General features: G+C 41.3%; 1 protein-coding gene across 9 annotated transcripts in view; it reads right to left on the bottom strand.

The window, feature by feature from the left end:
• Positions 1-206: 206 nt before the first annotated feature.
• The window catches only part of RALGPS1 (Ral GEF with PH domain and SH3 binding motif 1), a 428912-nt gene continuing 415785 nt past the window's right edge, over positions 207-13333 (bottom strand). For all 9 annotated transcript variants that reach the window (XM_075905764.1, XM_075905763.1, XM_075905761.1 and 6 more), the window contains 5 exons: positions 11689-11794; positions 7871-7963; positions 7592-7697; positions 5454-5545; positions 207-4990 (listed from right to left, as the gene is read on the bottom strand). In XM_075905764.1, coding sequence (XP_075761879.1) covers positions 4961-4990; positions 5454-5545; positions 7592-7697; positions 7871-7963; positions 11689-11794 — 427 coding nt within the window. In that variant the 3' untranslated portion in view covers positions 207-4960. The remainder of the gene's footprint in view (positions 4991-5453; positions 5546-7591; positions 7698-7870; positions 7964-11688; positions 11795-13333) is intronic.

The following is a 13333-nucleotide window of genomic DNA, read 5'->3' as shown; positions in this document are numbered from 1 at the left end:
CTCACATTTTGATCCTTTCATCTCTGCTTTAAAAATCACTGTATTTTATGCAACTATAAAGTGTAGTGTCCAACTGTTAGTGTTTAATCATAAAGCAAAGTTTGATGTCCTTGAGCAGAGATATTCTAGTTCATTGTGTACTTCAAATCTATTCTTTACAATACATTGTATTGTTAATCTGACAGATTCACTAACAAACAAATGTGTTTGTTAAATAAACAATGTGTTTACATTAAGGTATTTAATCAGTGAAACAATCATTATCAATGTAACAAGCTGAAATACAGCAACTTGATACAAGACTGAGGTAACAAAATACTTTGCCAAAAACCTAGACTCCCACACACAAGGGTTAAAAGTTCAGTGGTTATTATGGATGAGACAATTCACAAAAGTTATAGAAAGTCGGTACACAAATGGCATGCAGTGGGCTGCTGAAAAATACGGCCAAGAAATAGTGCAACAATGTTCACAAGAAACAAACAAATACAGAAATTGGTTTACATTGTAATGCAACAAATGGACTGTAAATTGAAAACTTCTGTTTATGTCACAATTGAGCACTAATTGGACAAACATGCATTTTGGCACTAAATTACTTTAAAATACACACTAATTAATACTAAATATGCCTGAATATAATATCTTCACAAGTCTGGAAATGGTCGTTGTGAAAAATAGGCTAAAAAGGTCAGTTTTTCAGTTTTACAAAGCAGTGAGAGTCTTGGTGTCTGAGTGATGCCACTTACAGGGTTTAGGACATCTTTTATAGAAGTGATATTTTAATCAGTGCCAATATACAATGTCTATTACTTCAACAGCAGCAGTGTCAGATACTGAGTCCCAAAAAAGTCACTAATTATTAGAATTCATACTTTTTGTATTTAACATGAATAAATGTATTTTAAAAATGGAATACTGTAAGCTAATAACATTCCTCTACTGTTCTTTCAGGGTACATCTACACTTGCCCCCTACTTCGAAGTAGGGAAGCAAATGAAGGTGACCGAAGTTGCAAATCAAGCGTAGGATTTAAATATCCCATGCTTGATTAGCATAGTTACGTCTGGTTGCCATGTTGGAAATTGACTAGCCCGAATTAACTCGCTGCGTGTAGATGCGGTACTCCGAGGGAAAACCCCGTACTTCGAATTAACTGTACTTTAAAGTAGGGGGCAAGTGTAGACGTACCCTCATTCTCATTCATTTTATTTTCTCAAATGCTACCAAGCAATACCACAATTATTGTGATATACTGCAAGAATTGTAAGACACATCGCACAAGGCAAAACTACAAATTTGCTTTGATGTATATAATGCTATGTACTCTGCAACTGAGGATTAGCTCAGGCCTTCATTTTACCAATTCTTTACAAACTTTCCAAATGCAAATCACTGAATGTCTCAAGTAGCATTGTTTTGAGGGTTTTGTTCTTTCCACAGACTCATACACTTTCCATCCATGGCAATATGAGAGACTCCTGGATATCAGAGGCACTATCATGTGGGTGTACTCTCATTCATGTCATAAATAGTTCAGAGTCTAGTGTGGTTTCATGTTTGAACTCCTATCTCTGTAAGGGTTTGCTACAGTGGGGAAGACACCTGGAAAATTTTGGAACTTCTCTGCCAGCTTCCAAAGGGGTTTTCTCAAAGATTCTATTCTAAGGATGAAAAGCCTCCCTTCTTTTTTACATGGAATAATACCTAAAATATTCCATAAGGCTTTGAATCCTAGAAGCTAAGATCTACGTGGGTTCCAGCTTTTCCCCTTTCAAGCCTGTCAGTTAAGTGTGAGTGCCAAAGTGAAACTTAGTGCACTCTCAGTTGTCACAACATCCATTACTTAACCCTAAGTAGAAAAAAATGAAGTATGAGTTTGCTGTTTCTCCCCTCCTTTTGGTCTAAAAATGGCTTTTGACACTTCCTCGGCCTCCTAACAGTGATGTCCAGTTGTCGATTGTTACAATTTCAGAGTATTTTGCTACAAGGATTTTAGTAGGATTTATGGAATAGGATCTCTGAAAGGGGGAATCTCTCACAGTCCAATAGTGCAGAGTAAGACAGATGTCACTGTTATAGTCTCACCTGGGCATGATTGGTGTATAAAGCACTTTCTACGTAAGTACGTCTAAGACTCTTGCAGAACCTTTACAATTAGCTGTGTTAAAAATTCTGCTCTGGAGATTGTGCATTTTTAAACTTCAGTGCTTAAAGCCACAATTGACCTCCACCTATACTGTCCTCATTCTCCTAAACACTCAACTGGTTGGCAGTCTGGAAAATACAAGTACATTAAGTGTTATTTGTTGACAATGCACTTATTAGTCCCTCCTCATTTTTACATTGTCACAAGACCCTTTATAAACGTTTGCCTGTCAATATCCAAATGCACATTTATTTCAGAGAAAAATTTGGTTTCTTGATATATAACCTTCCAAATTTATTGTACCATGTGGGCCACTCTACAGTCTTACCAATAGTGCTGGAAGTGTCAAAACCTTTTATGATGAATTTGGCAAAGTGGAAATTCAGGATGTTTGAAGAGGATGTTATATATGTGAAGGCAGGCCTGTCTTTAAATATAACTGAAAAAAGCAACAGCATTGTTTGTGGCATTACATTCTATTTCTGGGGTATACAGAAGGACATTTTAGATTCAAGCAGTATTCCATAGCTCCTGATTAAGAGCTGCTCTGTTTTGTAAGAATTCCGCATAGGGGGATAGCAAGTTAGATCTTTAGACTTTCAACCCTCTTGATGCTACAGTTAGATTAGCTATGTCCAGTACTTTTTTTGTGACGGTACGGCCCGGTATGCAGTACTGGCATCTCCAGACACAGTACTGGCACCTCCAGGCAGAGCTCAACAACTTTTCCCCTGGAGTACCAGCACTTTTTTTTTTAAACAAAAAAAGCACTTGATATGTCTACAAAATGCTGTACTGAGACACACACTAGACATACATGAACCTATGTTTGAATGGTAGCCCAGAGAATACCTGCACCCTCAAAGAGTATAACTGTATAACTCACCTCGCACCACAAACATCCAAGCAGCTTCCTTTCTGGGAGAATAATTCAGATGATTTTCAAATAGTGCAACTGTGACATGCTGATGATAGAATTTTAAGAACATCGTGTCTTTAAAAAGCAAACAATCTTTTTTTTTTGCCACTCCTCTATCCCATTGAAGATCTCTTGAAGTTGCACCACTAATTAAGTCTGATGTCAAATACATGTGAATTCGGATACTTGCCTTCTCTCTCCATACAGAAGTCAGCAGAAACTATTTTTCTTGTTACATACCAAGTTTCATCTTAGGACTGTGACACAGATAGGTAAGTCAACAGACATTCAGAAATTCAGCATTAAAGGTAAGGTGTTCTGTAAAAGATATGTTTCTGATGCAAAATCAAAATTACGTGAAATCAACAGCATAACCTGGTGTCTGTGCACTTGGTTTAATGGAGGACTCTGTTAACCAAAAAATATTTCTGGCCTTTTATGATCTGCAAGCCTGTGGTTGAATCACAGGATTCTCCCACTTAGCTCACCATTTTACCCCAATCTCAGGGAGCTGCAATGAGGAATTTAGGGGCACTGGTTATGGCATTGGAAAGCCTAGCTGAAAAAGAGGTGGAAACTTCATGAAATGATTAATCTTTGATGGATGAAGCCTGAACACTGACCAGCAACAGGATGAGACTAAAATATGAAGAAGAATGACATCAGGTGAAGAACAGCAGAAAGCTCTGACCACCAGCAGGTAGTGCTAAGGCACACCTGGGAAAAGAGAACCAGGGGGTTTCTCCAGGAAGAGAAGGCTTTCTTACATTTGGTTCATTTCCTCTTTCCTGGATACTGGCTTGATGGCTCCTGATAGCTGGTTTACTGCCAATCAGTCCTGCCTAGGTCTCATTTCTATCATGATTTCAGAGGATCAGAGGCCTCCATGACAGCAGCACTAGTGTAATGATTCTATCTGTGAGATGATGTGCGTGTAGATGCTGACTAGGACTGGTCATCCACATGACAGCAGAACAGAGAATGGAAAGTTTTTAGCCATTCTGAAGTCAGACCTAGGTAACTGGAAAAACTCTAGTAACTACATCCATAGAGCTAGGAATTTCAGATGAATAGCACCCATAGTGAAGGAGGAAAAAATAAGACCAATTTATCCTTAGGAGTAAGAAAACACAATAAAAAATTTAACACAAAGTGAATGTAAATAGCGAGGAACCCTTCACTCATCTGGGTGTTCTTTTCTATTATATTTAAAGCAGCACTTTCAAATGAAAGAAATACTACGTTGAACTAGTTATCTTGTGCCAAAATATACATTTCCCATACAGCTCAAATGCGAATTGCAGAATTGTCCAGAGATTTTTATACAAAATTTGAGGCAGCCACATTGCCAAGCAACTCAGTGCACTTAGGTTATAAAAATGTTGTTCCACAACTTTCTATTCTAATTGACACTTTGCAGCAAGTTAACACTGTCAATCGTTTTGTGCATTAGAAAGAATTGAAAACCCAACATGGGCTAAATGTTCTTCAGTCACATAAAGCAGCTTAACAATAAAAAGAACCGTTTAAAAAAGAATAGGCAGAAGATGTGATGCACAGTTTGTGGTCAAACATTAGTCCAGGGCAGTTTGTGACCACAAAGTTAGTCAAGGGTTTCAGGATCCTGCATCAGTCAGGACTCATCTTCAGTCTGTCTAAACTGTCTACTTGTCTTCAGTGCATGAGACTATATCTGGTCCTAAGGACAACATTCACTTTCTGCTTTTAAAAGCTGTGTCAAAATCACTTTCAAGTTACATAGAAAAGTGCTGAAGTAATCTTGTGAGGGGCAGCTGGCTCTTGTCAAGGAGCGCCTTCTCCTCTTCTCCTAAGGGAATGATATTCCCATCCTGCAGTTTGGCACTTGAAGTCACACCACATACTGATGCAAGTTATTCGAATGACATAAGGTTAGCAGGTACCTGGAAGAGAATGTAAATTAGTCAGCAATGTAAAGTTCCTGACCCAGCTTGTGGCAAGTGGAAACTAAAGTGTCAACTCATTGTATTATAATTGCCATTTATTGCCAAGTGCTCACAGTGTGCTATCAGTATCTTAAAAAGGCTCTGGGCGAGGCTGACTCTGCAGGCTTATGGCAGGATAATGCACCATAACTTGGGAGAGAAAAACGTGACACAGAAAGGGGCATTAAGACTTATAAATGGAGCTGCACAAATTCGCCATTACCAAATTTTTAGTGTGTATCTTGGAACATGAAATCTGGCCTTTATACACCAGTTCCAAGACTTTGGTCAACATGCAAAATGAGTTGCTATAAATATGCCCTGAAGAGCTTGACTGTGTATCCTCAAGATGCCCATACAGGCTGGGGTTCCTGGAATATAAGGGAGAAACTGATTGAAAAAGATATTTTCATGGCCTTACCTGAGGCCTGTTGCTTTTGCATGCATCATCCAAATGCTTGTGCCACAGTATTGCATGAAACCTTGACCCAGTCTGAAACTTGTAAACATTGCCTACAAAATTAAAAATATCAGCATCCCTTAGGTTTTGCCAGATACTTGCCTTTGCTACATTGTAAGCTTTTAGTGTAAAAGTCAAGAGCAAGAGTGTAATGTAAATAGGAAAATTAATTTGAGCCTCAAATATGCAAACTGCTCTTATCACACACAGCAGGCCCCAGCAGGGAGAATATGTTATGGGGAATAAGTGTCCAGCACCCCGCTAAGCAGAGGGTGGAAGATAATGTGTATATTTAATAGACCCAAGTGGAGCAGATGGGAGTCAAATTAAACTGTCATGGGCCAAAGACAGGAAAGTCAAACTGGACATACATTCCGACCTCTTTCATTTTAGACTTTGCTTCATTCCCACTAATGTATATATATTCTACCACTGCATCATTTTCACAGATGCACTATTGTTTGCAAATTCAGCTTTTCCAGTCTCCCTTTGTCAGTCTCTTTGATTCCTCAGAACAGCCTTGCTCTGAATTTTCTCTTGAAGTCAGACATCATTCATTTACTCTACAGCAGTGATCTCCAACCTTTTTACACCCAAGATCACTTTTTAAGTCTCAGAACCGGCGAAGATCTACTGCCCCGCCCCTTCCTTGAAGCCCCACCTACATTACATGAGGAAATCTAATGTAAATGTAGTGTGCAGGTGCGCAGTTCAGAGAGGGCTCAAGAGCTACTCTTAGAGCCCCTGAGATCTACCGGTAGATCGCGATCTACTGGTTGGTGACCACGGCTCTACAGGAATGAGAAGCAGCATGTGCAGCTTATGTGCATCACTGCCTCTCACTGACGTAACGAAACCTGAAACGTCAGGGGCACTTCCAGAGACTGCGCAGAGACCCTCATGTCGCACACTTATGTAACGGTCTCTCTGAATATCTGACATATCCTTGAGTGACAATGGTTTGAAAATCTAAGTAACTGGATTTATAAATACTTTGATGTGCGGAGAAGCCTCATAAATCAGCACTTATAGTGATAATGACTATCTAGGGATTACAGAGGTCACATATGAAGTACACAGTGACCTTGAAAAAGCCATTTGGGACAAAAAGAAAAGGTAGACCACATCCACACAATAAAAGCAACACAGCAGGTGTTGAGCTGGCCTAAGCCAGCTGATGTAGCCTCTGGCTGCAGAACTAAAACTTGCTACACAGATGTTCAGACATGGGCTGGAGTCTGGGTTCTGGGACCCAACATCTACACAGCAATAAATCAGCCCCACAGTCTGAGTCCCACAAGCCTGAGTCAGATGACATGGGCCCGGGAGCGACCTGAGGGCTGTCAATGGACTGACGTCATCGGCGGGCGCCCCGGGCATCCACGTGATGTCATCATTGGGCGCCCCGGGTAGTGGCGCCCTAGGCAGCGGCGGACGAGTCCACCTATAGCCACAGGCCATCCCTGCATGGGCCAGGTGCATTGTAGACAGAGCTTTAGAGAACAGGGAATGCAAGTGACCTCACACTAATCTCCAGAGTTCCTGCAAAACTCATTAAAAATGCCCCCCCCCCCCCCCCGATTCATTTGGCAAGAGGCATGGAGGTCCCCACAAACATGGGTTTTATGCAGATCCATGCATCTCCCAATGTCTCCTATTTTGAAAATCTGGTTCCTTAACTTTCTCAGCATGTGATGTTTACATTATTTGCAACTTAACATATTAAATTCAATTACCCCATTAGGGATGGTGAAAGGTTAACCGGTTCTGATTAACCAGTGGGGGCTGAAGTAGCTCCCTGCTGGCCATGGGTAGGGGACTGGCTTCACCACCGCAGAAAAGGGTGCTCCAGCCGAGCAAGAGCAGCCCCTAATGCCCTGCAGGCCGGGATTACTCTGGCCAGACTGGAGCAGCTCCTGCCTGAGGCAGGGAGGCCACTGCTGCTGGGACATCGGGGGCTGCTCCATTGGGCTGGAGGGCCCTCCCATCTGCCCCTCCTTTAACTGGTTAATTGATTAAATATTATGTTTAATCAATTAACCAGTTAAATGGGATTTTATATCCCTAACCCCATTTCCTAAGTATAATGTAGCATCTACCTTTATCGGGGTTATTTAGCTGAAAAATATCAGGATGTTCGGGATCATCGGGTAGCGCCACCATCCAGCCCACGACGGAGACTTTTTTACCAGCGGTGGATTTATACTAGAAGAGGCAGACAATTTACAATTAGCTGCAGTATCACTACACATTGGATTGACTTCTAACCATGAAAACAGAGCAGACTGATGGGCTAGCTGAGAGTGACCACATTCACTTTTGAATGAGCTTAGCCAGCACTGCTCATTAGTATGATAGGTCTAATACACTTTGCTTACATGTTTCCTTTCTGTGCCTCTTAATGACTTTGCTCCAAAGTAGAGAAGAGTTGACCCCGAAAGTGTAACCCAGTATCTAGTCCATGAGGAGAGCTGAATAAGAAAAAATAAAATTGGGGCAAATATCAGTATTTAATTTCAGATACTCTTAAAACAAATAAACAACTAAGAATTGGAAGTATCTGTTTCAAGTGAGGCAGCTAATAGGAGGAGGGAGCTGGTGTAAATCAGTATAGCTACCTAGGCTCTGGCTGCTGTATGAGCCTGACAGATACATCAGAGAAAAGCCACATTATTAATGTCTCCTCTAGAAAAGTAATAAGAGAGGTAGCTGTGTTAGTCTGATCTTGCAAAAACAAAAGGAAAAGCTATGTAGCACTTTAAAGACTAACAAGATCATTTAATAGGTGATGAGCGTTCGTGGGCCAGACCCACTTCCTCAGATCATATTCTGGAAGAGAATTGGCTTGATCATTATACCAAAGCAATACAATGAAAAAAGTGAACACATTATTAAACCGACAAATCAGATTTAGTTCAGAAGGTGGGGTGAGGGAGAGAGGGAATAGCTATTTATGAGTCAATGAATGGCTAATCAGAGGTGATAAGTAGGGAGCTATCTTTGTAATAGTTAAGGTAATTAGCATCTTTGCTAAGGCCCATTCGCAAAATGTCAAATTTAAGCATGAAAGAAAGTTCTAAAGTTTCCTTCTGTAATCTGGTGATAAAGTCTCTTTGAAGTAAGATGCATGTAGTAAGGTAATTAAGATTATGTCCAGGTAGGTTGAAATGAAAAGCAACTGGTTTTTCCTTGAGAATTTCCATCAATCTCAGCTTAGACCATTCAACTGAGAGATCCATTTCCTGGACACCACAGTATAAATCACTAATGGTGATTTGTCGGTTTAATAATGTGTTCACTTGTTTCATTGTATTGCTTTGGTATATATGGTCATGCCAATTCTCTTCCAGAATATGATCTGAGGAAGTGGGTCTGGCCCACAAAAGCTCATCACCTATTAAACTATCTTGTTAGTCTTAAAGTGGTATATTGGTTTTTCCTTTTGCATTTCCTCTAGAAAACTCATGGCTTTTCATTTCAATGCAAAGCATTTTACTGACCTCTGCTGGGCAGATCTCATACCTTCCTCTTAAAATCTGATGAGAAGATTTTTCAGAATTTTTGACTAATCAAACAGCCAGAAAAAATGTTTCAGATTGAAAGAAATGTTCTGGTTTGATTTTAGGCATCTTTATCTGCTTTTTCAGTGAAAACAAAGAAAATGAAGTCCTAGATGTACAAGGAGACGCAGGCATCATTCACAAAACTGCGGAAAAGTTGTGGTCTTACTCCTTTTCTCCTCTTGAAGCTGTTCCACTTGAACAACTAATTAAATATTAACTGATATAAAAACTTGAACCTGGGAGCATGTCCCCCCCCCCCACCAGATGGGTGCCTTAATCACTAGGCTAATGAGTCACTCTCACTTTCTGGTCTAATGAATACTTGTTTATACAAAACAGAACAGCATCAACAAATGAGACTGATATCAGAGTCCACCTCAGAATAGCTAATAGGTTGGTCCCACTCTGGTCTCCCATGTCTGAGGTGAGTTCCCTGATCATTGGGCGACGAGTACAAGGGAGGCACCATCCACTGTGTCTCTTTCTGCTTCATCACTCTTTTCTGAATCTAGATGAAAAAAATCAACTCATCTTCTTGTGGGAGTGCTGAAATAAATCATTGTGACTTTTCAATTTTTTCTTATTAAAATGTGTTGACACTGACACAAATTCACAAATATTTTGGTTGGTCTGAATCTACATTTTTTGTAATATTAAGTTTCAGCTAAATAATTTTGCACAGCTTTAGTTACAAGATTATTTCCACAGTTCTTCAAACCTCTTAAGACTGAAGCATGAAGCTTCAAATAAGTTGTAAGGTAAACCCTGGGATTTCCACTGCATCATTTTTTCCAGTACCACAGAGGGCCTGACACTGAGACCAGGGGAATCCTTTCCCTTCACCCCCTCACCTAGTTGTGACACAGAGAGAGACCAGAAGTCTGAAGTGCAGGCAATATGATGTTTACTGGGGTTTGTTCCAAACAGGAATATCTACAGCTGTACACACTAGCAGACTATGTTTCCCCATTTCCATTTCCAGCTCTAATGTGGCAGAGTCTTTACACCGTGTCCCTTCTCCTCCTGCGTGCCCTTCTCCGCCCTGACACCACAGATCCTTTACCCTGTACACCCTTCTCAACCCTGAAACCACTCCCATTGGCTTCCCTTACTCCTCGCAGAAGCAGGAATACCAGCTGCTGACAAGGGCACCCTTTGAAGGTGTGTCTACACAGCAGAGCTTAACTTGAAATAAGCTACACAAATTGAGCTACGTCAATTGAGTAGCTTATTTTGAAATTGAAATTGGGAGCGTCTATATGTGATGTAGTCGGGGTATAGTCCACTCGCTAGTCGCTATGCTTGGGATGCGGGCTGAGGATGACCCCTACTGGCCTCTGTCGGTAAGCACTGCCCAGCGGGGGCCTCATGTCATGTAGCTCATGGCCCAACCGGTTCTCACCTGAGAGGGAAGAAGTTTGAACAAAGGAAGGGGGTAGTTTGGGGAAGAGTCAATCTTGGCTGGGAAAACATGGAGAGAAGAGACTAAGCTGAGTACTGGGAGTTCAGGGGCCTGTGGACCCCACCCCCAAGAGGTCGGAGGCTACCTGGCCCCTCACTTGAATGTCCACATAGAACCCGGGCTGTGCTGCACCTCGCAGAAGCAACTAGCTGGCGGAATCTCATCTTGCTCTAGACGGGATGCAGGGTCGGAGGGTACTCTATTTTGAAACAGAGCACTCTTCTTCTGACTTCCCTTACTCCTTGTACAATGAGAGTTACAGAAGTCGGAGTAAGAAGTCCTCCAACTTGACAGTATTTTGACATTATTTTGAAATAACTCTCTGCTGTGTAGATGCAGACTAAGCTGTTTTGAAATATCTAGTTATTTTGAAATAATGTTGCTGTATAGACATACCCTGAGTTCAATTTAGCAGGTCTTTACTAGACCCGCTAAATCGTAATCTAGAAGATCGATCGTGGCAGCATCAATCTTCCCTGGAGTGAAGACAGCCTCCCAAACTCATCTGGCCAGGCAGAAGCAACACAGTGTCTCTGTCCTTAGTATGCACATATTAGTATAAGCTAAGAGAGTATCCAAAAGTCAAACCTGAAATTCGCTCTCAGGCTGACAAACAAGCCCCTACACTAACACTTGTGAATCTCTGGCATAATGCTTGTGCAGAGAGCTACTCCACTGCAGTACGACTTGAGCATCCCAAAGAGGTTGCAACATGACACAAAACCCTCCTACACCTGTGAGGCGGATCTGAATGTGGGACAAAAGAGCCCACAGAAATGGATGCGAAAAAGCTTTTACAGAGGCTGATCCTACATAGAGTTCCTCTTCTCCTCCGACCTCTGTGGTGTCCCTTACAAATACATGTGTAAAGAGCAGACTCTGTGAGAGAAGGAAACAGTTTGAATCTTATGTTTTAATAGAAAGTGATTTTGTAGCAGAACATTGTTCTGGTTCCTAGAACAGGATTCACTGCCCCTCCCTGTCTGGCACTGTACTGATGTCTGAAGCTAACAATCCAAACAACGTATGCATCTGATCAAGCGGTTTTTACCCACAGAAGCTTATGTCCAAATAAATCTATGAGTCTTTAAGGTGCCACAGCACTCCTCATTGTTAATATAAACAATAACAGCCAGTATCAAATTAGGATCACAGAAAAGGTCCAACTTACTGTAGGTTTCCTGCCTTCCTTTAGTAAGGTTTTCCTTCTTAAAGGCCCTTCCATGGTAATTACTCCTGCTGAACTCCCTACTGTGCAGCTGCAGGCCCCTGTTGGGCTGAAGAAACACAATGAAATTCAGGTGAGCAAACAGGAACAAGTAAGGCTCTTAGTAACATTTATTCTTTACAGAGATTTTCCCTGCATCAATTGCTATGCCATATATTAGAAAAAAATCTAATAGGTTAATAAGAAATCTAATAAGAACGTAAGAACGGCCATAGTGGGTCAGATCAAAGTCTGTTTAGCCCAGTGTCCTGTCTTCCAACAGTGGCCAATACCAGATGCCTCAAAGGGAGTGAACAGAACAGATAATCATCCAGGCTACGTCTACACTGGCCCCTTTTCCGGAAGGGGCATGTTAATTTCACCAGTTGTCGTAGGGAAATCCGCGGGGGATTTAAATATCCCCCGCGGCATTTAAATAAAAATGTCCGCCGCTTTTTTCCGGCTTTTAAAAAAGCCGGAAAAGAGCGTCTACACTGGCCCACTGGCCCCGATCCTCCGGAAAAAGTGCCCTTTTGAAGTAGGAATAAGACCCTCCGGAAAAGGACACTGTTTCCGGAGGATCGGGGCCAGTGTAGACGCTCTTTTCCGGCTTTTTTAAAAGCCGGAAAAAAGCGGCGGACATTTTTATTTAAATGCCGCGGGGGATATTTAAATCCCCCGCGGATTTCCCTACGACGACTGGTGAAATTTACATGCCCCTTCCGGAAAAGGGGCCAGTGTAGACGTAGCCCAAGTGATCCACCCTCTGTTGTTCCTAGCTTCTGACAAACAGAGGCAAGGGACACCGTCCTTGCCCATCCTGGCTAATAGCCATTGATGGACCTATCCTCCATGAATTTATCTAGCTCTTTTTCGAATCGTGTTAAAGACCTGGCCTTCACAACATCCTCTGGTGAGGAGTCCCACAGGTTGAACTGTGTGTTGTGTGAAGATATACTTTATTGTAAACCAGCTACCTATTAATTTCATTTGATGACCCCTAGTTTTTGTGTTATGGGAGCAAATAAATAAGTTTTCCTTATTTACTTTCTCAATACCAGTTATGGTTTTATAGACCTCTATCATATCCCCCCTTAGTCTCCTCTTTTTTTAATCTGAAACGTCCCACTCTCTCCTTATATGATGACACCCATTCCATACCCCTAATAATTTTTCTTGCCCTTTTGTGAACTTTTTCCAATGCCAAGATATCTCTTTTTGAGATAAGGCGACCATATCTGCATGCAATATTCAAGATGTGGGTGTACCATAAATTTATGTAGAGGCAAAAAGACATTCTGTGTCTTATTCTTTATCTCTTTTTAAAGGATTCCTAGAATTCTGTTTGTTTTTTTTTGATTGCTGCTGCACATTGAGTGGATGTGTTCGGAGAACTATCCACAATGACTCAAAGATCTCTGTAGAGTGGTAACAGCTAATTTAGTCCCTATCATTTTATAAGTAAAGTTGGGATTATGTTTTCCAAAGTACATTACTTTGCATTTATCAACATTACTTTTCATCTACCATTTTGTTGTCCAGTCACACAGTGTTGCGAGATCCTATTGTAGCTCTTCATAGTCTGCCTGGGACATAACTAACTTGAGTA

The sequence above is a fragment of the Pelodiscus sinensis genome, chromosome 22 (genome assembly GCF_049634645.1).
Source record: "Pelodiscus sinensis isolate JC-2024 chromosome 22, ASM4963464v1, whole genome shotgun sequence".
NCBI classification, from domain to species: Eukaryota; Metazoa; Chordata; order Testudines; family Trionychidae; genus Pelodiscus; species Pelodiscus sinensis.
The sequence above is the reverse complement of the archived record's forward strand: the minus strand, read 5'-3'. Positions and strand labels throughout refer to the sequence as shown.